The 25,655-nt window shown below is 30.6% G+C and overlaps 2 protein-coding genes across 2 annotated transcripts in view; one reads left to right on the forward strand and one right to left on the reverse strand.

The window, feature by feature from the left end:
- Positions 1–15,305, forward strand: part of LOC111622776 (stress-induced-phosphoprotein 1-like) — a 49,291-nt gene extending 33,986 nt beyond the window's left edge. Inside the window, exons 3-13 of the mRNA XM_023365198.1 lie at positions 1,103–1,247; positions 1,319–1,460; positions 1,632–1,842; positions 1,906–2,032; positions 3,858–3,960; positions 4,040–4,160; positions 11,798–11,894; positions 11,984–12,145; positions 13,106–13,209; positions 14,931–15,094; positions 15,168–15,305. Coding sequence (XP_023220966.1) covers positions 1,103–1,247; positions 1,319–1,460; positions 1,632–1,842; positions 1,906–2,032; positions 3,858–3,960; positions 4,040–4,160; positions 11,798–11,894; positions 11,984–12,145; positions 13,106–13,209; positions 14,931–15,094; positions 15,168–15,240 — 1,449 coding nt within the window. The 3' untranslated portion in view covers positions 15,241–15,305. The remainder of the gene's footprint in view (positions 1–1,102; positions 1,248–1,318; positions 1,461–1,631; positions 1,843–1,905; positions 2,033–3,857; positions 3,961–4,039; positions 4,161–11,797; positions 11,895–11,983; positions 12,146–13,105; positions 13,210–14,930; positions 15,095–15,167) is intronic.
- Positions 15,306–18,763: 3,458 nt separating this feature from the next.
- Positions 18,764–19,270, reverse strand: LOC111622766 (ribonuclease H-like). Its single transcript, XM_023365189.1, has one exon. The coding sequence runs from the start codon at positions 19,268–19,270 to the stop codon at positions 18,764–18,766; it is 507 nt and encodes a 168-aa protein (XP_023220957.1).
- Positions 19,271–25,655: the final 6,385 nt, after the last annotated feature.

Below are 25,655 nucleotides of genomic sequence, written 5' to 3' on the forward strand. Positions count from 1 at the left end.
ATTTAGTGAGTGTTTCCTGAAATATAAGTGAGAGTGTATTAACTAATTCTATGTCTACGTTATCAGTGATGGATGGGGAAGTGCCTGCAGTATCATTAGTGGTACTTGTTGTGTGTGTGCTGTAATCAGTGCTTGTTGCTGGATTATCCTGACAGGTTACGTGATCTTCATTAATGTTAAATGTTTCTGTCTGTTGATGTATTTGATCAGCAACCTGTTGTTTGATAAGTTCAAGTGTTGTTTGTGGGATAAGGTTGTTGTGTATAATTGTTCGTTTTTGATCAACAACCCTTTGTTCGGTGACAGTGAGGTGAGGATATTGTTGTGTGAATCTATGGTGTAGTTGTTGTCTGTATGCTGTCATGTTTGTTTCGAGTCTTGTGATGGTGTAGTAAGTGCGGATGATAAACTCGTTCATTTCTGTTGTCCATTTCATCCGTTGGCGTGGTTTTCCAGCCTTTGTGGTCTGTGGATGCATTGCCACAGAAACACCAAGGCTAGGTTGATTCCTCACATCTGTTGAGGGCATTGCAGTAGCCATGCTTGGGCCGGCGCTGCTTTCGCCACCGGTAACCAAGGGAGACTGGAGCCTATTTTTCGAACGTGAGCCTCTGCCTAACCCACGAACGCGGACCTTGTTAACCCGGGCGACGTCCGAGCCGGTATCATACTTAGATCTGGTTACTACCATAATGATTATCTCCACAGAATGTGGGTGTGTGGTCACTCTTAGCTTCATTTCTCCCCATAGACCTTACTGGCATGGGTGTCCCTACCAGGAGCTTGTGCTCCAGCCTGCATTGCCCTATGGTTCAGTAAAATTACTGGGCTCTCCCACCACGACCAGGTGGTGACCACGGGAGAATTATTATTATTATTATTATTATTATTATTATTATAAATTTTACTGAAATAACTAGAAATAAGATGGTGGTGATATAAAATCTACCATTTATTCATGATCCTATAATTTTAATTACTCAAATTTACTTCATAGTTAAAAATTCTGAATTTTTTTTCCATAATTTTTAACTTTTTATCGAGTGAAATTTTGATCTTTATAGTTGAGAGTAAATTAAAAAGATTTTATTTAAATTACTAGGGATATTCTCGTAAAGGAGCTTCATTAGCTTATTTAAAACGTTATGAAGAAGCTATTGAAGCATATGAAGAAGGTTTGAAACATGATCCTAATAATGTACAATTGAAAGAAGGTATTAAAGAAGTTGAAGATCAAATGGCAAGAGGTTAGTTAGTTGAATGATTCTCATAAATTATAAATTATTTACTACTGTTTTATATATTATTTCTTTTTAAGATGGTAAAGGGATACCAAATATTTTCAAAGATCCATCATCATTGTTGAAACTTCATAATGATCCTAGAACAAAAGATTTTTTTAAGGATCCAGAATATGTTAAAATGCTTTCACAGTTACATTCCAATCCTTCTGCTATGACGTGAGTATATTATTTTTGTTTTTCAACTGTAATAAAAATAAAATTTCTGAAAATTATTCATTAAAAATTGTTAAGATAAATTTAAATAACAGAACACATGATCCAAACTTAATTGTCAAACAATTAAAATTTAAGTGTTTTTTTATGTTATGAAATTTTTTGTATTTTTAGATCTCTTTCATTGAAGGATCCAAGAATGTTGACCACACTTAGTGTTTTACTTGGTATTGATCTTGAAAAAAGTGATGATGGTAGTGGTGATGCTTCAATGGATGATTCAACTGATATTCAGAATGATAGTTCAGCAAAACCTAATACTAAAAATGAGAATGCACAGAAAGCAGAACCAATGGATGTAGATATTTCTGAAGAAAAGAAGAAAGTAAGTTAGAAACAAATAAAATTGTTTTTATTTTACAAATTTAATTAAATTATTTTTTCACAGGCTTTAAAAGAAAAAGAAGCAGGAAATGCTGCTTACAAAAAGAAAGATTTTGAAACAGCTCTCCAACATTATGATGAAGCAATTAAATTGGACCCAAATGATATGACATTCTATACTAATAAAGCAGGTTGGTTTAAAAAAATTTTATAAATTATATAATAAAATCTTGCTTTATTACAAATAATACTTTGTAAATAAATATAATTTTTTAAAGTTATATAACTTATATATAATACATTACTTGATAATGATCATGATAATATAATATGGTCTGGGGATCTTTATATGGCCTCAAAGCATGTTTATCTGGTCTGCATAGCTTGTTTTCACAGTTTTTTTATCTTCAACATCTGAACTAGTTCAAAGCATATAAAGTTTTGAAAAGTCAACTAGAATCAATAGACTTTGCTGCAAATGATTTTAATAAAAACTGTATTTAAGAAGGGAGTTTGTTAAATTTTTATAAATCTCTGCCAGAAGACAATGTTAAAATCTTAAGATGTTTTCTACTTTTGCAAACAAATGTTTTCAAAAATCAAAATATCAAACTTACTGTCCAACAAATATCTGAGTGGTTTTAATATTGGATGCCATAAAATTTATTTCCAATTTTTCTGACATTCTTTTGAATACAGTTGCAAATTTTACATTGCAAATTTTACAGTTGCAAATTTTACATTGCCTGTCGTTACTCAGAAATAAAAACATTTTAATCTTAATCATTGTATCTTTTGTACAGTACCTACCCCCAGATTTGTCTCTTACAGTTCACATGGTCCTTCTCAGAAAAAGACCAATGGGCCCCTGTCCTGTTGCATATAGCTACAAGTTTTTATAAGTGACTAGTCATAAACAATTTTGATTGCATAAAGTTATTTGTAATTAGTAACAAGCTGCAAGTATTATGTCTAGTAACTAATAATGTGTAACTAAATTCAATGTACTTGTTATCAATGAAATAAAATTTTATACTTTTATTTAATTTACTGCAAATAGTTCTGAATTTCAGATTTAAAAAAATATATATACAAAATGTATTCTTATGAATTAGTTTTCATTTTATAATCACAAAAAAATAAAACAAAAATATGAAAGCTTGATTTAGTACATTAAATGATTAATAATAAACTTATGATATTAAATGATTAGTATCATAAGTTTATTATTAAAGATTACTTAAATGAACAAAAACATTAAATAAACAAACTACTCTGAAAGTAGTTTATTTTACATAAAAGCAATCTTGTCAAAACATTGTTATTCGGTCGAAATTACTATAATACAGTAAAATCTTAATAAAAGGGGGAAAATTTCAGAACAGTGATTTCCCCCCTCTATGTTGAATTTTAATATAAAATGAAACTCATTTTATATTAAAATTCAACATTTTTTAAACAAAATTTATATTTAAGTTACTTTCTGCTTTATAATTAATATTTAAGTTCACTTTAAGTTTCTGCACTTAAAGTTTAAAAAATGAAACAAATTCATAAAAATTGTAATGTTATCTTCCAATTTTGTTAGCAAAGTAGCTGAAAATAATTCTGTTGTTGTAAACAAGATAAAACATTATAGTTAAGCTAGGGCTATTGTTATATATAGGCTGATGTATATAGTAATTGTTTTAGTTGTCATAATGTACTTCTAAGCAATTCTGTTAGGCTAATATATCCTATTGTGTGTTTTAATCCTCATTGAAATTGACTAACTGTCCTCATTATTTTATTAATATATTTATGTAACTATAGTCTGAACAGNAAACTCAGTAGCCTATATGTTGGTTTTATTTTAACTCTCATCAGTTTTCTTATTAATTTGTCAGTGTTTTTTTATTGAGTAATCTGAATATGGTACTATTTTGAGGTTTTTCTTTGTGAATAGTTCTAAATTAGATAATACAGTAGAACCTCGAAAACTTGGCCTAAAATAATTTTTAAAAATATTTATTTCAGCTGTATATTTTGAGAGGAAAGAATATGAAACTTGCATTGAACAATGTGAGAAAGCAATTGATATTGGTAGAGAAAATAGAGCAGATTTCAAATTGATTGCAAAGTATGTTGATAATGGCTAAAGTTTTATCTTTTTATAATTAAACTGTAAATATGATGAAATCCTAAATTTCTTTTTACAGAGCATATGCAAGAATAGCAAGCTCGTATTTAAAATTAAATAATCTTCAGAAAGCACAGACATTCTATCAGAAATCTCTAGCAGAGCATAGAACTCCAGATGTTCTAAAGAAATTGTCAGAGGTATTTTATTTTCATATGAATAATTTTTTATTTTATTATTTTGGATCATAACAAAATTTATTCATATCAATTTTGTATTATATGACTATGCTCTCTATTGCATTTGTATAATTTTTAAAAATTATTTCAAATTTCCTGATTATACAAATGGATGGAGAATATTTGACTATTTTTGAATAATAAATGTGTACAGTAAATATTTAATTGTGAAATTTATTGATGTTATGTTATAAAACCAGATTATTTATATAACTACCTAGTTTGATTATAAATTCATCATTATAGACTAATTTTGAATTGAAAATTTGATTCTATTTAGTTCTTTTTGAAATGTGTTTTATTGACCATATGTAGCTTTAAGAGAATTAACAATAACTATATTGATGATTAATAATTACACACAATTATATTCAGGTTATACAGTGGATTGCAAATTACTGATTTAATTATTAAAAAAAATAATTTTAGATTCTGTTTTTATAAATAACCTAGAAATTTGGAATTTTGAATGCAATAATTTAAAGAAATTAACAAATTTTAGAACAAGATTCAAGTTTCTGTTATCATACTGTTTCATTCTTAATTTCCTGATATTTACATGTTTTGCTAATCCAACATTTTACTCAGCTTATATTGGTTTAAAAACCATCAAAATAAAAACTTGGAAAGTCATGGATTTTCATCAATGTTTAAAAAATGTTATGAAAAGTCAGGAAATTTAATATCTTGCTGCCTTGATTTTTTTTTTGCTCACTATATGGTTGACCAAGTGTAGCTATCTCCAGGCAACAAGAAGTAATGTGATGCAATGCAAGTTACAAAAAAGGATGCAGAATATTTTCAGGACCTAAAATTCCTCCCAAACATACATAATTTCTCCAAAAATAATTATTATTTATTATGTAGTATTTATCTGAAAAATTCAAATTAAATCATACATATAATTAAATAGGTCTGCCATATAATTTGCCATGCAACACTGAACTCATAAGTTAACATAAAAATATTTCAGATTAAAAGAATGCTTTAATTTAAGCACATATTATCATCATCATAGGAATAGCATATACAATTATAAACTTGATGCAATATTCCTTTTAAAATCAATTTTTCAAGAAAAATATTTCCTCAAAAAATTGATGAAACTTCATGGGTAATTTTACAGAAATAACTACGGTTTTTTTTGCCTGGACTGCATTTAATCAGAGACAATAGCTTATCTTCGTATTCTTTATTTTCTTACTTACTATGCATTTTGGGTTGAATATTTTCATATCACTTGCACCCCTCTTCAGGTTTTTTTACATTTCTATATATTGGTAAATTCAATTATTACATTTGTTTTTACGGTAAATTACAACAATAGTTATTTGGATATATTTATACAATAGTTAACTAACCTATTTTAAGTTTAGACCTACATCTGCCCAGTGTTGATGTTGTGTCACCTAAGCAATTTTAGACCGTTTTCCCTTCTTTTTGTTTTCTTTCCCTTTAGCTCCTCCCATTTCCTCCCACACGTTGTCAACCTCCATTTTCATCATTTAAGTTTATGGTTTTGCTTTTATTAACAATTTCGAAATGCTCTTTGAATTTTCGTAGGTAACAGTCTTTTTCTTTATGGATTATTTTTACACTTTTTTCGTTAATTGTGCATCCGAATTCCTTACAGTGATTTGTCCATGGTAATTGGTTATAATTAAGTCTAATTGCTGCTTTATTTTCTTTTATTCTGGTACCGAGCTGCCTTCCTGTTTCTCCAATGTATATCACTGATTTCTTACATGTACATTTTATTTCATATATTACACCTGTTTGGTTTAGTATTTCGTTATTTTTAAACTTATTGGTGTTGATGTTGTTTTTAATTTTATTTTTTAATTTGGCTACTAGTGTAACATCATACTGAAAACTTTTCTGTATTTTTCAAATATTCCCTTAATACAAGGGAACAACATATATGTAGTGTTCTCATTCTTATTTTCAACATTGAATCTGTTTTTCTTAAATGCATTTATCCACTTTTTTAGTATTCTGCTTGGATAGTCGTTCAATATGAAGATATTTATTAGCTCATTTTTTTGTTTTTCTCTTTCTTCTGCCTTAGATGTTCTGTTCCAAATTTTAGTTATTGCTGTTATAAATATATTTCTTTTTACTGTAATCAGACTATATGACTTATAATTAAGGATTTTGTCTGTATTGCTGCTTTTTTTGTAAGGTTTTATATTGAGAGAGTTTTTTTATAGAGTTATATCTAGGTAGTTAATTTCATTTTCTGTTTCACTTTCAAACTTAATGGTATTGTTTAGCATGTTTGCATAGTTGTATATTATATTTCTGCTAGTTATTTCTTTTTCATATATTATTATGATATTGTCCACATATCTAGCCATAAATATTACTCCGTTTAGTTTTGCCAGTTTTTTTATCTATTTCTTTCATGCATATTTCTGCCAGTTTTGGTCCGATTATTGTTCCCATACTAATACCATTTTTTTGTCTATATATTTTTTCATCTATATGGAAGTAATTATTTTTAAAGCTGTATTTTATTAGCTCTAGTAGCCAGTTATGTATTTCTAGGTTGCATAGGCTTTTTTCAATTAGTTCCCATTTTATTGATGGGTACATAGATAGAATATCTAAACTCAGTAGCCTATATGTTGGTTTTATTTTAACTCTCATCAGTTTTCTTATTAATTTGTCAGTGTTTTTTTATTGAGTAATCTGAATATGGTACTATTTTGAGGTTTTTCTTTGTGAATAGTTCTAAATTAGATAATACAGTAGAACCTCGAAAACTTGGCCTAATGTGGACCGAAGGGTGGCCGAGTTTGTGAAAATGCCGGGTTATTGGGAATGGGGTTAAAAAAGGATAAGTATGCGTGTTTCCTCAGAAAATAGTGTACTGTACTTGTATGTATTGTTTGCTGGAGAATACAACAGAGAATAAACTGCCCAAATACCCTTAAACAAAGGAAAAGTACGTCCTTTATGAAGGCATAGAGCCTTTACTACATGAAAATGAAAATTAATGAATACACTGTGTACAGTAACTTACCCGATAAGACAGACCTCAGAAAAATACTTTGAGGCATAAATCTGTCTATAATGAAAATTAATTAACTAAGGATTTTTTTGCCCTGCCAGGGTGTGGCGAGTTATCCAGAGTGCCGGGTTATCGAGAGCCGAGTTTTCGAGGTTCTACTGTATTGTGTTTTTAAAGTCTACTAACGGTCTGCATATATCTCCTGTTTGTGTGTTTTTAGCCTTATTTTAAGTTGTTGTTTTCTGATATTGTTATAGTTTAATATTTGTTTTTTCTCAGCTGGTGTTACCATTTCTTGTTTATATAATTTTGTGATTTCTTTCTTTATCCATTTTTTTTATTTCTTCTTCTGGTTCTTCTGTTAGTTCAACAAAATCATTCGTTAATGCTATTTCAGATTTTTTCTTTTTTTTCCCATTCCTTATCAACTATGATGATTTGATTAGTTTTATCAGCTTTCATTATGCCTAGGTTATTTTTCTTCAAGTATTTTTTTAGTGTTGCGCATTTCTTTGAATACTCTTTTCCGTCCCTATCTCTTAACATTATCTTCCCTATTTCATTGTTGCTTTTTAGTTTCTTTATGTCTTCTTTTATTTGATGTTTTAAATTACACTTATTCTCTATTTTTATCTGATTTACCGCTTTGTCTATTTTGGATATTATAGTAATTGCTTTATCGTTCAGTGGCATATTGTATTCTAGTCCTAGTTTTAGTATGTTAGTTATATTTGTTGGTATAGTGTAATAGTGCAGACTGTTAGTAGAATTTAAAAACACAATATTATCTAATTTAGAACTATTCATAAAGAAAAAACTCAAAATAGTACCATATTCAGAGAGCTTATGGTTTTTACACAAGTGTTTTCTTGCTTTGATTTTTCTCTATCTTATAGTTCCTCTATAGAAGGTCATCCTATTTTTCTAGGAATTGCTAGATCAGCGACAAATAACAGTGCTTCAGCTATTTCAGAATGAAAATGAATCAAATGCATGACATTCTTTTTGGAATTTGAAGACACTTGGCTATTTCTTTATACTGCAACCAGCTATTACAAATTGCTAAATTCACAAAATGAAAAATCATCTGCAGTGTTCACTTCTTTGATTGTATAAATATTTTATAGAGTGCCATAAGTTGATCAACCTTGTCAACATATATTATAGTCTTGAATTACTTGTGGTCTTTTTACTTGAACATAAACTTTGTTCTTCTTGTCCCAGAATCACAAGTACCTAATCCTACATAGTTTGATGCAAATAACACTATTTTATTATCAAACCAATTTGCTAGGACAGCTTCCCCAGACTGTGTCACAAGCTCCTCAGCACTTCCTCTGCCATTTGTCCTCATGATTTTTTCTGAAGACAGTGGACATAACCCTAACCTATCTTTTGTTATGGTCCCGGCAGAAAGAATTCCAGATTGATTTAGTTTCATTTGCAGGGGCACAGAATTGAAATAATTGTCAAATATAATATAAAATTCATACCAGCATGTATCCTTGAAGCAAGAATTAATACTACAGCAGCACCAAATCCAAAATATGTTTGTAAGTCTTTATCAATTTTTTAGTGTTTCCTTCATAATCTATAATATACATAATACCAGATTTTCCACAAAAAAGAAACAGCTTGATTCCCCATTTTGTTGGTTTATTTTTGATATACTGCTAGACGTTCAATTTTCCTTTATGTGGTACAGTGGCATGCCATCATTGAAAGCGGTGGAAGCACCGCTTCCCTTTTATTTTCTAAAAAATAAATACATATTATAAGTATTTTCTAAAAAATAAATACATATTGTTTGTATTTTCTAAAAAATAAATACATGTTGTTTATATTTTCTAAAAAATAAATACATATTCTAAGTATTTTCNGATGTGTCTTTCTTTAGCAGTGGCGTGCCGTCCTTGGAAGCGGGGGAAGCGCCGCTTCCCTTGTATTTTCTAAAATATAAAGACATATTGCGCGATTATTTTCATATTTTAACGTATTTTGAAATAATTAAAATCAATATTTTATTATAATCGCATTATGTATCTTATTACAAATTTCTATACTATATGTGAAAAAAACAATAAGATTGCTCCTGTATATTCGAAAATTAGTGGCGGAATGGAAGCGCTATATTGCCAGATTATACTCATTTGCGTATGCACCTTACAGAGCACCAACCTCACCGGTTTAGCTGGTGGAAGCTACACACGTATAACGCTTCCAATGATTCTATCCAGGACCAGTTCTGGGCTGTTAGCTGCCTGCCTGCTAGATATTTGGCCGCCCTTGCCCGATTATGTGAATCACCAGTAGATTTATAACTTAACCCAACCGATAAGAATTTACTGGTATGTTTTTATGATAGTTCTACAGGAGTTTAAAAAAATCCATTAAAATATTTGATATTTTTATTCCGCTCTCCGATTTTATATTACTCATGGATTTCAATGTTAAGCCAGTGATATTACAATTTCGTATATCCCATCTTTAAGTGGATGTAGAAAAAAAACGTGTACAATTCTTGTACAATGTTAAAAAATTAACTGTTACTTTGACAGCAGCATTTACAACTAAATTTAATGAATGAGAGAGATGCACGAGGTACAGAAAAAGCTCTAGAATTTATTTTCCTTAAATTTACGATTTATGTATCGTCATAAAAATTTCTTCCCACTTTTCCTGAGACTAAAAATATTCGAATACAAAGTAACTGGTTTCGACTTATTTCTACTTAAGTAGTTAAATAATTAAGAGATTGGGGAATTAGGGGCATAAATAAAACCCTGATGAAAGAGCCGAAATTTTACTTAAAAGCTTAACCGACCCAATCTCTAGCTGAGTACAGTGGGGACTGATTTCTTCTTGATATTAGATGTAATAAAGACAGAAATTTTTCCAGTTCAATGAGAGTGACTGAAATGTAAATTTTGGAAATTTCCATGGACACCCTGTCCTGAAACGAATTAGTCAGAAAACGAACGACAGACAATCTATTAAGTTTAACATATTTAGACTTTTACAGCTATGGTGAGAAATGTTTAAAATTTACAAGAACCCTGTCGCGTCTTTTGAGGTATATTAGTGATGCGACAAAAGAGGCATTTGAATTTGACCGATATCGGCACCCTTGGGATTTGGCAGCCCACGTGCATATACACACCGCACATCTAGCAGGACCGTCTCTGATTCCACTGGTAGGGAGCTATTTGACTAAGTTGATTGTTTTAAGATTTAAAAAGTAAAGAAGATTTTATGTTATTTTTATGTATGTTTCTTTACAAAGCTATATTTAATTATAATTTTCTTTAAAAGTATATTCATATAATTGAAGAATATTTTGTACCAGGTATGTATAGTATACANTTGACCGATATCGGCACCCTTGGGATTTGGCAGCCCACGTGCATATACACACCGCACATCTAGCAGGACCGTCTCTGATTCCACTGGTAGGGAGCTATTTGACTAAGTTGATTGTTTTAAGATTTAAAAAGTAAAGAAGATTTTATGTTATTTTTATGTATGTTTCTTTACAAAGCTATATTCAATCATAATTTTCTTTAAAAGTATATTAATATAATTGAAGAATATTTTGTACCAGGTATGTATACTGTACATCCATCACACATTTTATTTCACCAAATAAGTCTTTATTATTTTATTTTTAATTGTAGTCCTTGTATCATGGCCAGCAATTCGGAATGTAATTGTGATATTAAAAATACATTTAGAGAAGTCTCCTTTTTTTTTACTGGCTTATCAAAAAAACGAATACGAATGGACCCTAGACCATCACTGATGTGCAATTAACTGGATTGCCCCTGGAAGTCGGCTTCTTACAGAAACCAGCTTTCTTATCATCAAATCTCACGGCACACCACTGATGTGGTATCGTTTGTTTGTCAATATAAAGACGCTCTTTCAAATCAAATAATCTGCAACTAGAAAGAAAGTGATCTGTGATTGGCCTAACTTTCCAAAATCTGTCATTTTCAGAGTTACTTTCTGTAATATTGTCAACAAGATGAAGGTTGGTTCATAATTTAAAAAATCTATTGAAATGAATGTCAGCAATGCTGTATATTCTTCTGCTCTTTTGCCAATACATTTGGTAGTGTGGAAACTGTAGGTTTCCATTATAATATGGGATGCAAAAAGTTTTCTTATTTCGTGCTCAGAAGTGTTCAATTCTAAGCCATTTGTCTGCATTGCATACTCATTTGTTCTGTTTGAAATCAGTTCAAAAAATTTGCCACTAGTCTTGGTAAAACTTTTACGAAGACTAGTATCAATATATTTATGAAAATATGTAAAATATCTAATAATTTCATTCCTTGTATTTCATACAATATGTGATATGGTATATATTTGTGTTATATTAAATATTGTATTTGTATTGTTTATTCAGAACATTATATATTAAGTGTATATTAGCAGTGGATTTAATTTTAACATAAAATATTAAAATTATTCTTTATTAAAATAACAGATTTTAATAGTTGATATAAAACATTTTGGACAAATACTTAGAATATTTGAATAATATTAATAATAATTTTTCTTATTTACTTTAAAATATATTTAGGTAGAAAAATTAATTAAAGAAGAAGAAAGGAAAGCTTACATTAATCCAGAAAAAGCATTAGAAGAAAAAGCAAAAGGAAATGAAAAATTTCAGGAAGGTATGGATTATTTTCATGTATAAAGTTTTATATATAATATACTTATTTTTAAATAATGAAATACTTATTTTATACTTATTTATTTTTAGGAGATTATCCTTCAGCAATGAAATTTTACACAGAAGCCATTAAACGAAATCCTGAAGATGCTAAACTGTACAGCAATAGAGCAGCATGTTATCAAAAGCTAGCAGAATTCCGTTTAGCATTAGAAGATTCTGAGCAGTGTATTAAATTAGATCCAGAATTTGGTAATTTCGGTGTCATTAAATAATTTATTTTATGAAATGATATATAATTTATATTTTAATGTGTTAACAAATAGTAAATTGCTAGATAATCATTGATGGATGATTTAAGATAATTAAAATAATAGAAGCTAATTAATGTAATAATTTATAGAAATTTAAAGTTTACAGGTAATTTTATATTTAAGTTCTCAAATTCAAATCCAAACTGAACAATAATATCAAAGTTTAAAAACTTTACAATGTTTTACACATTGTAATAAATACTTTGTTTTATTGAATATTCTTATAAATTTACATTATATTATTTAATTTTAATTTTAAAAAAAACTGAAATTTAAATATTAAAAACTTATTTAATGTAATTAAGATCATTTATTTAAAACAAAAAGAACTTCCATTATCAAACAATTCCTTTTGTTTTAATACTGTATTGCAGAAATTTTAAAAATATAATAGAAATATGTACAGTAGAGCGTCGTTTATCTGAATCAATTGGGGACTGGGTTTGTTCGGATAACCAATTATGTACGAAAAAATATATTAATTTATCCTGTGTTGAAATTTTTCTCCGTTGCGTGTCGCTTCGCGTTGAATTTTTGTTGATGTAAGCCTAACGAAGACTATTGTATCGTTAAAAATTATTTTTTTATTTTGTACAAACAAAATAAATATATTGAAAAATATAAAAACAATAAAAAATTATACTTCAGAAGTTAATTTAGTATCAAAAACGTAAAATATTTGAGTGGCCGAAGACATAGCCAAAGATTACAGCGCCACAGCACTGGCGAAAATTTAAATTTGTCGACTGGAATTCTTTCGGATAAACGACGCTCTACTGTATTTCTATTTTTTAAATTTCTGCTTTAATTTGAAAATAGTCTAAATTTTTTAAACCGGGTGTTATATCATTAATGATTAAAATTAACCAAGTTTAAAATAACTTTTAAATTATTTCAGTTAAGGGCCATATTAGAAAGGGAATGGCATTAATGGCAATGAAAGAACATTCAAGAGCTTCTAGTGCTTTTCAGAAAGCACTAGAACTGGATCCAAATAATCAAGTAGGAGAAATATACTTTATATTGATGTAATCATTTAGGTATTTTAGACTAGAACTTTTTTCATAATGAACTAATAAGTTTTTTAAAAAAATAGTTATGTTAATGATGTAAATATCTAAATATTTGTTATTGATTGATTAGCATTTATAATATTTAAAATTTTTGTCTTATAATATATGAATTTTTTATTTAAACTTGATAAATAAAAATCGAATTTAAAAACATTTTGTAAAAAACTATCTTATACATAATATTTTGAGACTTTGATACAGTGTACAAGTGTATTAAATATTCTCGATATTTTCAATTATAATATAAAAGATAATATTCTTTATTATTTATAAAAAATAAAATTGTGTACACACTATACAATAAAAATTAGTAAAAGTTCCTACAGTCATTACAAATACTTACATTGCTTAAATCTTTTTGATGCTTAAGTGTGAAATTTTGGCAAAAATGCACAAAGTCTTTTTAAAATTGCTTACTGACTTATAACCAAATGAGCTGTATAATCACATTTACAAAAATTAAAGAATTGTTTTCTGCTGAACAGTCAAACTAGATAACAGAATAACTAATGGTCATCGATGGTCAAAAATTTCTTATGTAAGTGGATTCTCTGTGAGGTGGAGAACCAGGAAAAACATTGAGAAAAGTTAAAATTTACATTAGAAGGCTTACTTTTCACAAATAATCATTATTGATTACATAAGAAATTGTAAAATTAATATAGTTGGTATAAAAATTAAACAGCTATGGCTAACTGCCTATAGAACATTAATAGCAGTGAAAGAACATTCAAGAGCTTCTAGTTCTTTTCAGAAAGAACTAGAATTGTTTTATCTAAATAATAAATATTAAGTAATCCAAATAATTAAATATGAGTAAGGTAATCAAATGTTTCCATTTGATAAATAGAAATATGATCAACTGAAATATATTGATATCTTTATTCTCTCTTTCATGAAGAAGAAAAGTCAATTTTTGAAGAAATTAAAACTTTGAAGTAAAAAAATAACTTTAGACTTCAGTTAATGTTCTACAAATATATGCAGATAATCTCATTGACAAAGGCAAAAAAAAAAAGAAGTAAAATTCATGTATCAGTCAAACAGCTTTTGCTAGACAGTAAAATAAAATAAAAATAATTACAGTACTACAGATTGAATCAAAAATAATGAATGTCCTGGATATGTTTAAATAATGATAGTCACAACACAAAAAAGAGAAATTAAACATTTAACATCTTTTATAAGAAAAAAGCTAGTAAAATTTACATTAAGCCATATCATCTGTACAAATTGTTTTTTCATGATAAATAAAATAGTACAATTTCAGCTGATATAATTATTTTTATAATACAAAAATACTATGTGCAATCAAATATTTAATAGGATTTATATTTATTATTATATTTTATGTTTAACTTCTACTCTTAAAATAAAATGAATTAAAAAGATCTGTTCTCCATGCTAAGATTTCAAGATAAGTGTTCAAAATTTTTTTAGAAGTGCTTAAAAGCACTTAATTTTTAATTTTATGTATTACTTTAAAATTACTTAATGTATATTTGCATTATTAATTAGATAAGACTATCCTACAATAAAAATTTTTCAAACTAGAATAAATGTTTTTGCATTAACTACAACTTATTCTTCAATTTTCTGAGTTTTACTTTACATATATACAATGTTAATTTATACTTTGGTATATTTTAGGAAGCAATGGATGGTTATAGAAAATGTGTGCAGGTTTTGAATTCTAATCCAGAAGAAGTTAGAAAGAAAGCTATGGCAGATCCTGAAGTACAAAAGATTTTAGGGGATCCAGCAATGAGATTAATTCTGGAGCAAATGCAGAGTGACCCAAAAGCAATTCAGGAGTAAGATCTCTTTTTTTATCTTAAAGTTGTAACTAAAACATGCAGACTAATTTAAATAATAACTTTTTTTCAGACATTTGAAAAATCCAGAAATAGCTGCAAAAATTCAGAAACTTTTAGAATCTGGTATGATTGCTATACGTTGAAAAAAATTATTGTTTGTGAAGCAATTGCCTAATTTACCAAATCATTAAAAGTGTTTATCAGAACACTTTTTCTTTTGTCTAAAAGTATTATTTTTAGAAGTAATCTGTTCATCAACAGCAGAATACACTATAATTGGGTTAAGAGTCTAAAAAAAATATATGATCATCTAATCATTATGAATACATTTTGACATCATATATATTTGAAAAAGTAGTTTAGGCCATTTTTGTTGAATATCAATAAATTTTGCTTCAGTCATTGATTAGTACAGACTGATTTATACAATTAAAATGTTTCACATTTGTTGTTAAAGGAATTTAAGAATATTTAAAGTTATTAGATGGTTTTTTTAACTATTTAAAATTGGAGAAATGCTCTCTATTCACTGTCAAAAAGTTGTACACTGTTTCTGTATAAAAATAAATATAATTAACATGTTTTTATTTTTAATATTAAAAAGTAATTGCAAAGTCATCCAATAAAACTTACTTTACTTCACATTTATTTTTTAGATATTAGCATCTGTGTAAAGTTTATACTTTTGTTTCATATTTACCTAAAATTCCTTCACAAAAATTTTAGTTTTGAATATATGTAAAGAAGTTTCAAATATAAATGCTAATTTTTATTTTTAAAATGGATTTGATACTTATTTCTTTTAGAAGAAATTACCTATCACACATAATTATTGTTATAGTAAATATAATAATCAAAGTACAACTTAAATTTTGATGTAAAAGTATTGTTTTTGTTTGTAATAATTACATACATAATAGACTGTAAGTGTTTTCAAGGGAAAAATTTTTGTCCTCTTGCTTGATAAAACAGATTTTTTTAAAGATACATAGAAAATGATATAAAAATATATCACATCCATTTATGTTCTTGTTGGATGAATTTTCTACACAATATTGTATTTATAAAGTAATTTACTCTCTTCACAACGCATTGTTGCCAGGCCCACAATGAGGGATTGAGATTGACATGTCCTAGATGGACAAGCTAAGAAATATTACTAGTTTCTCATCTGGATTCAATCCTGGGTCCACCAGAGTGGTAGGTTGATGACTCAATTGCCTCAGCTATCAAGCCAGTAATAGTTTGAATTTATATATAAAAAATATGTAAATCACAAAATTATAGAGCTATAAAATGAAATATATGTCCTTATGAAATAAAGTTTCATAAGGATATTATATAAGTTACCAATACTGCCAATTCTATGGCAATTGTAATTCCAAAATAAGTTTTATATTATTTTAATTACGGAAATTAGATAGTCCTTTTCTTATTTAGTACTTTGTTTGACTGTAAACTATAAAAGTCCTTAAAAATTTGTCATAATAAAAACTGCAAAATGACTTGACAGTTAGAATGAAAATACTTTTGAAAGATAAGTCATTCTCATCAGCTAAAACATATTTAAATGTGAATGTCAACATATGATGCAGAAAAAGATTGAAGCATGATGATTATTATAGCAAATATTACTTCAAATTCTTTCATGTAAATAAATCAAAAACTAAGAGAATACAGGAACGTATAATAGGGGCTTATTCAAACAAATGTAGTAAAACAAATTAATTCACATTTAGTCCAATCATTAATCACTTTTTTTTAATGAAACTGACCAATATGACAATGTTAATACTAAAACTGTTTTAAAGTGTAATATAAAAACTTAAATAATTATTCGAATTTTGAATACAAGAAAATTTTCCATTATAATTTCAAGAAAAAGAAAAGCAGTTTTTTGAAATAAATCGAAAAATTCTAGATTCGTAAATTTAATATATCGTGGATTTCCGTTAAAATTCGAATTAAAATCATGAAAAATAGTTTGGATGCCGTTGAGTTCGTAATTAACAAAAATTAGAAAATTAAAATAATTTTAACCAGAAAAGAAAACAATTTTTATCAAGAATAACAAAGTTTAAATATTGTAATTCGAAGCAAATTAGAATTTGTTTCACTCGATAATTTCGTGAAATTCTTCACTGTTTTTCCAGAATTTTCATTCAGATGGTAATGAATCTAGTACTGTAAATTCACTTAACAGAACCTTCCCTAAGAGCATTTTGTTGCCTAGGTTGTAATGGGAGGAATTTGAAATTGCGAAAATAAAGAAACTTTTATAAGTTAGTTCATCACCTTATAAAAATAACACCATGATTTTATCGTTCTGTTAATACGATTTATAGACAGACTTGAGTCCAAAAGAGAGAAGGCTGTCTTATGACTTAGCCCTTAGAAGTTGGAGGGGGTGAGGGAGGAGAGGAAGTTGTGGTTTGAAGGGGAGTGTGAAGGGTGGGATCTCATTGGCGTGTTTCATCGCACTTATTTAAGACAAAACATTGATATTTACAGGGACCAATTTGGTCAGATGAGACATGACGATACAGAGGATACAATTTAATATATCGTGGATTTCCGTGGGATACATAATCACAATACCGCAGATAGAAGGTAACATGCCCTCACTAGAGGTAACATAACAGGTTTTGTATAATCCAAGGTACATAGATAAAGTATTATATATAATCCTAAGTACATGGATAAGGTTTTGTAGATGGAGAGGACGACACCGTGTTACAGTAGGGTAACACTTCATAAGTTATTCTGATGCGCCTATTTACACATTGCAAGCTGAGAGGACAACCTAGTACAAAAGTAGGGTCGCCCTGCGTAAAGGAGTGGTGGCCGGTTACTGCGAGCCTCCATACAGGCCCGGTCGCTGGAATGATCGAAGATCCCGCACTCGGTGATAAATTTTTCAAGGCTTGTCGACCAGTAGGGTTTCTCATTTCCCGGGAAATTTGCCTCCAGCGGGATTACGGAAAAAATAATTTCTTTTCCCGGGATCCCGGGAAATTCCGGGATGAGATAGTAAAATTGAATTTTATATGGATAAAAAAGATCATACATGAATATCATAAATTTGAATAATTTAATTTATTTTCTAGTAAGTAACTAAAAGTGTAGGGCCAATGTCACCCATGCGGACACGTTAGGCTCAATTAATTTATATTCTCCTACATTATAAGATGAAAGTAAAATAAAGCGTTTCATTGGGAGTTTTAATGATTACGAAAAAAAATACTATTTTATTTCTAAAGATGAAATAAAAAATAAACTAAAGCGCGATGAGTGATACTTTCAGCGAGTGCTCCGCTGTTCAATGATGCGCAAACACAATACATAGATATTACATGAACTAACAAGTAGACTTGTAAAATATAGGTAATAATATGCAGCATGAAACCTCAAAATTTCTCTCTTAGGTGAGTCTTCAAGATGCAACTTTTCGTATAATAAATAATAGAAAGAAAACCTGATATGATAAATTATTATTGAAATGCGAGATTTCCCGGGAAAATAAAATTTCTCGGGATTTTTCTCGTAGAGAATAAACGGCGGGAAAACGGGATTCCGGGAAAGAAACCCTAGCGACCAGTGATGGATGGTAAGAAGCGGTAGGTAGTCCTTCCTGTTGACGAGTTAGACCAGCCCTTTTGCCATTCTTTATTGATCTTCTCTTTTATGTACCTGTGTATATAACTGATGGGGGATCTTATCAAAAGCGATAGATAGTTGGTTGCTGCTGACGGCCTTTTTAGCCAGTATATCAGCCCTATCGTTCCCTTGGGAGCCAGAGTGCCCGGGAACCCAGCAGAAAGTGATTTGTCTCTGCTTGCCTAAGTGTCTTGCAAGATGCTGGATGTTCACTCCTGTTTTAGTGTTCTTTTTACTGCCATTTATGCTGTTTAATACGTAGCGACTGTCCGTGGAGATGTTTATTGGGCCCTTGAAATTTTTGATGTTTTTGGTGATGTAGAGTAGGGCCCTTTCCATTGCCCATAGCTCGGCCTGATTAACGGTGCAAAAGTCTGCCAACTTGTAGTACTCTTCGTGTGCCACGGCTTTTTGGTTATTATAAATGACCATTGCCGCCCCAGTGCCACTATCGTTCTTGGCACCATCAGTGAATATCTCCCAGTTGAACTTGGGGTGGTTGCTCTCTTCTTTCATGTTAACATGAATACTGCTCCTTTCCGCGGGGTGATTTTGGTCAGTGACACTGTTAATATAGCTGTCTATACTGTATATATTCTCGCTAGTAATATGACATTCTGAAACGTAGCGAAAACAATCAATGCGGCGATTTACATTTTTTCAATATGACTCTTAGTAGATATCGACGCCACAATGCGAATGCCAATTAGTAAGTCATGTGATAATTACTATAGTACGTAACAAACTCATCTGTTGCACAATTATAGAGTTTATCAATTTAAATGTATAATGTAAACAAGATAAATTCGTTTGATTTATGAACGAGGAAGGACGATTGCGATTGATATTAGTTTTTATAGATTATTAGGTCGATCTTTGTCAATCAATTTAATTGGTATACTAAAATTTGTCTGGCTGTTTTTTCCTTAAGTGATAGAGTTTGCTTGATCGGTTATCAGTTCGTACAGAAGCTAATCCACCCTGTTACGAAAACGAAGCTTTCTAGGGTAAGTCTTCTGTACTTATACATTTTTAGTAGGTTAGTGTCTCGTGAGAAGTCAACTACATTAAAGCAAGTTTGGGCTTACGATTGTTGTAGTGTATTCCCCTGGGTTTACTCTCCAGATCCAGTTTCTTTGGGAATGAGACCCAAATGTTCTCGCACGTATCATTGTCCTTTATGATCCGAATTGAAAAGTTGCACTTCTGCTTGAATCCAAACTATAGGTCATGTCTGTACACTGGTTTTCTTCGAGGGTGAGTGTTCTCCTAAGTAAACATTTTGTCTCACTCCAAATTATTTTGCTTGAACCGAGGACTTTTTTAAAATCGAATTATATAGCAAGCTTTAAGTTACAAAGATTGCCACTTTTGTGCGTAGAGGATCTCTTTAAGGTCAAAGATTTCAGAGGAATTCAGATGTAATGAGGATCTTTCTCATCGGAGGAAATAGCCAAATAGTTCGAGTAGTGCCTAACTACTTTGACAAGTGTCAAGTGGTATGAACATTGCAGAAATGTGTAGCTGTAGAAACAGTTTTGAAAGTGGTGTGGTATAAGAGTTTGTATTATGCAATAAAATCTGTGCCAAATTTAGTCCATTTTGATTCCTCCTCTACATCAATTTTTTAGTAACTCATTTATTGGTAGGCTACCAGTGGCGAAGCGGTCTTTGTACCCTGAACACTGGGAGTTCGGTCTTGGGTTTGCGCCTCGCTCGAACGGGCTGGCCACGTGGAGTTTTCCGGGTTTTCTCCACGTCTGTAACACCTAAATAGGAGCCAGTTTCCCTTAAAAACACCTCCCGGAAGGCATCCCTTAGGCAGATCGCACAAGTGTTGCGTTGCCATAACCAAACAAACATTTATTGGTATAAACATATTGTATTTGAATGGAAACGGAATTCTTATCGAAAAAAAAAAGTTCAATTGAAAGATGACATCAGTATTTTACTATAAAATTATATATTTTATGTTTAAATTAAGAAACTAAAATTTATTAAACATAAAATTAAACGTTTTCACTGAAGTTTATTAACCATCATCAGTGTGGCAATGTGTTTTGAATAGAGCACATATTGTTCGTTATCGTAATTTTAAAACATGATTTCATTAAGAGCACGACCGATATCAGTATTGCGAAGAGGGCCCACTCTACCCCTGCTGCTTGACGGCCGGATGGCCGAGCGGTCAAGATAGCAGCCTACCACTCTGGAGACCAGATGTCGAATTCGTACGAGTCGAAAAAGTCCCAGGAATTTTTCAGGTGGTTGTCCGTCCGGATATGTCCAGCCCTATCTCTCACCACCCAGCAACTTCATTATGGGCCTGGTCAAATCCATTAATGGGCTTGTCTAAAAGATGTCCTCTTAGTGCTTACAGGATGGAAAGTGTTTTAAAAAATCCTCCCCTCTTGGCCAGCTTTCTAAACAAATGAAATATATAGAACGTTTATTAATAAAAAGCAGTCTTGAAGATTTTTTTGTTAGTAATTGACGAGACTATGTCTCGTCTCTAAAATCGCGCTGCTGTCAATGGCTGCACACCTTAGAAGTGTGAAGGAGTACATGTCAGGAGTTGCAATTTGGCACAAAATATTTGGTGCCCAAAAATCATGCGCACATAAAATAAACAAGACTTGTAGGTAGTCAAGGATCGAGAATCGGGTCAAAATGCTGAGACTGTTTCTAAAAACAGGCGCGAGTGCGAGATTAGCGCATGCGTTGCTCGCGCTCTCTGAGAGAGAGTCTGGTCCCAAGAATGGCTTCGCCGTTCTACTTGTTATTCATAACGCCGCATTAAATCGATAATTATTCATAAACCGTATTAAAGACGACTCTATCCGTATAATAATTTTAATTTATTTAAAAAAATAAAAAACTGCTTTGATTGATCATGTTCCTCGAGATTGAGGTGGGGATAGTTCTCTGTTATCATATTAGTGGCGTGCCGTCATTGGAAGCGGTGGATGCCCGCTTCCCTTGTATTTTCTGAAAAATAAATACATATTAATTTTAATTATATGAAAATAAAAGCACAATATTTTATTATAACCGCATTATGTATCTTATTACAAATTTCTATACTACATGTGAAAAAGAAACATAAGATTGCTATTGTATATTCGAATATTAGTGGCATATTGTCAGCATCCAAAAAGCCATATTTGCGCATGCGCTTTACAAAGCACCAACCTCACCCGGTTTAGCTGGTGGAAGCCTAGGACCTAGGGTGGATGCTACACGTATACCGCATCCAATTCTATCTACGACCGGTTCTGGGCTGTTAGCCGCCTGCCTGCTAGATATTTGGCCGCCCTCGCCCGATTACGTGAATCACGAGTAGATTTATAACTTAATCCAACTGATAAGAATTTACTGGTATGTTTTTATGATAGTTCTACAGGAGTTTAAAAAAATTCAATAATATTTGATATTTTTATTCCGCTCTCCGATTTTATATTACTTGTGGCCGCCAGCGCCAGAGATCCTGAACACTGTCTGGCAACACTTGCCAAGATCACGAACTCTGTCTGGCAACACTTGCCAACAAGAGTGGCTGGCAACGTCAAAAAAGAAAAGGCGCAAAAGTTCGTTGGATTTTGTCCGGGTGTTGCCCGAGGATGTCTGTGACAGTTCTAACCTTTTCTAATAAAGTTCTTTTTTGTTACTGTTCGTGTTTGCCTGCTTAATGTTAGATCTAAACATCAGTAGGATTGAATGACAAATACTCATGGATTTCAATGTTAAGCCAGTGATATTACAATTTCGTATATCCCATCTCTAAGGGTATGTAGGAAAAAACGTGTACAATTCTTGTACAATGTTAAAAAAATTAACTGTTACTTTGACAGCATCATTTACAACTAAATTTAATGAATGAGAGAGATGCACGAGGTACAGAAAAAGCTCTAGAATTTATTTTCCTTAAATTTACGATTTATGTATCCGTTTGTCATAAAAATTTGTCTTTCCACTTTTTCCCGAGACTACAAATATTCGAGTACAAAGTAACCGGTTTCGACTTATTTCTACTTAAGAAGTAGTTAAATAATTAAGCGATTAGGGAATTGGGGACATAAACAAAACCCTGATGAAAGAGCCGAAATTTTACTTAAACAAAAGCTTAACCGAACCATCTCTAGCCGAGTACAGTAGAGACTGATTTCTTCGTATTATTAATGTAATAAAGACAGAAATTTTTCCAGTTCAATGAGTTCAGTGACCGAAAAGTTGTAAACTTTGGAAATTTCTGAGGACACTTGGTCCTAAAACGAATTAGTTAGAAAACAAATGACTTTTAAGTTTAACATATTTAGATTTTTACAGCTATGGTGAGAAACGTTTAAAATCTACAACAGCCCCGTCGCGTCTTTTGAGATATATTAATGATGCGACAAAAGAGGTATTTGACATTGACCGGTATCGGCACCCTGGGGATTTTGCAGTCCGCGTGTATGCACGCTCTGCAACCGTCTTCGATTCCATCCATTAGCCACTCGTAGGGACTATTTGACTATGTGCATTGTTTTAAGATTTAAAAAGTAAAGAATATTTTATATTTTTATGTACGTTTCTTTACAAAGCTATATTTAATTATAATTTTCTTTAAAAGTATATTTATACAATTGAAAAATATTTTGTACCAGGTATGTACTGGTACGTACATCCACCACACATCTTATTTCACCAAGTAAGTTATTATTAGTTTATTTTTAATTGTAGCCCTTATATCGTGGCTAGAGATTCGGAATGTAATTGTGATATTAAAAATGCATTTAGAAAAGTCTACGGTTTTTACTGGCTTATCGAAAAAACGAATACGAATGGACCCTAGACCATCACTGACGCGCAATTGACTGATTGCCCCTGGATATCGGCTTCTTACAGAAACACAGCTTCCCTATCATCAAATGTCATTGCTCGCCACTGTATCATATGCATTGCTACAATGCATTTAGAGATAAACATTATAATTAAATTCTACATATCGTAATGTTTATCGGGGTGGGCAACCATCCTAAAACATCATTAAAATACGTTGTCATAGAAGTTTCAGTTTTCTATCTTAATTAGAAGTAGATGAAATTTGAGATGATACAAATCAAGATAAATAAAAGCGTTTAAAAAATACCATTAATTTATAGGGATACGTTTTCTTAAAGTTAAAGGAAAAATCCCAAGCTCCGTCCTTCTCAACGGACCTGATGCCAATACTCTCTTTCGATACCCTTGTGGTTGCTCTGAAATCGTTGGCGATCGGGGTAACAATTGGTTATTCGGGCCCGTTTTAGAGAAAATAATGATTCATGCCATCCGCGATTCGTTACCTGCAGTCATAACGGTCACGATGAAGCGATAGTGTTCGCCTCATCTTAATACCAATACTTTTGTTTTCATATTTTTATTGATATCAGTAATTTATATTCAATGTCGCTTCGCAGTATTGAATACTTATTTTTTTAATTTTCTTGCAATTTATTCTTAAAAAGACATGATTTGAAAAATTGAAAAATATTTTGCGTATAAAAAAGTGTATACGTAACCACATAAGAATTAATGACCTCCCAGAGATTCGGAATCCTATATTTGGGAATCAAAATTATAAAACGGATGCGATAGAATACATTGACAAATAAGATTATAATTTCTATATGTTCTACACTACACAATCCCCATCAAAATTGTCAAAACTGTCGTATTTCGATTAGAACTTTGACTATCGCCTCTTTTTTTCCTCATCTTCTTTTTGACCACGATACCAACTCTCCTTCAAAATTACAGATTGAGGGCTCTGATATATTCCGTATTATACAATCCGTACGTTTCTATATTCAACAGTTGACTCAACGGTGAGAGAACAACGTTTCTAAATGGACCGTTGAGTTCTCCGTTGAGACTAGTGACGTCTGCGCTGTTTCACCGTTGAGCTCAACGGTTTCAACGACCTGAAAGACCGTTGAGTAGTCAACAAACTAACATGGCGGCTTCCACGAAAAAGTAAATTTCGCTTATAGAAACTATCCATTCGCTGCTGTGGATGCTGTAATAGCGGACAGATTAATGAACAATCTGTATATGATAAAACACGTGATTGCACGATTATGTTGGATAATTTGGTCAATATTGAAATATTAAGATTTTTTCATTTGTCCAAAATTGATTACGACCGATATTTGGCCCGCTAAGTCTTCCTAATGATATAAATATTCAAGAAATTAATTAAAATTATTAATTAAAAAAAGACCCAGTATACAAAAAAAATGATACAGATACGGGTTCATTTGAATAAAAGGATTTATTCAAATAATGGTTAAGCGAGTTACTTTAATTATTTAGCAAAACAGTCACAATCGCCACCTTCTCGTTACTTAAGTCAGCCATCTTGAAAAGCGACCTCTCAACGAAAGCGTTTCTTTTTTCTGCAAAACGTGACGTCAGATCGTTCAACGGAGGGACTCAACGGAAAATTCACTGTTGAGTCAACCGTTGAATATAGAAACGTATGGAATATATAGTATTTGATGATATCGCAACATGGCGCCAACTAGCAATATGCCTATTAATCATTGCTGTATAACTCTAACGAATATGCTAAAATTCCAAAATAAATTCATAAACGAAAGATACATTTTAAAAAATACATTTGCGAGAGTATCATTTTACTTTTAAAAATAATAAATAATAAAAATCGATAAGACGTTTGAAGATGGCAACAAATTTCGAATGCAATTTTTTAAAATAAAAATTCCAAGATGCATTTTAGTTACATGTTACGTTACGTTACGAAACGAAATCAATAATGATTATAATATGCAAATAAATCATATAAAATATGTTTTCTGATATTTATTAAACTTTATTTTGCAATTTATTATAGATTAATAATAACATAACTTTCTCT

The sequence above is a fragment of the Centruroides sculpturatus genome, unplaced genomic scaffold (genome assembly GCF_000671375.1).
Source record: "Centruroides sculpturatus isolate CEXI.00-Female unplaced genomic scaffold, Cexi_2.0 scaffold157, whole genome shotgun sequence".
Lineage (NCBI taxonomy): Eukaryota > Metazoa > Arthropoda > Arachnida > Scorpiones > Buthidae > Centruroides > Centruroides sculpturatus.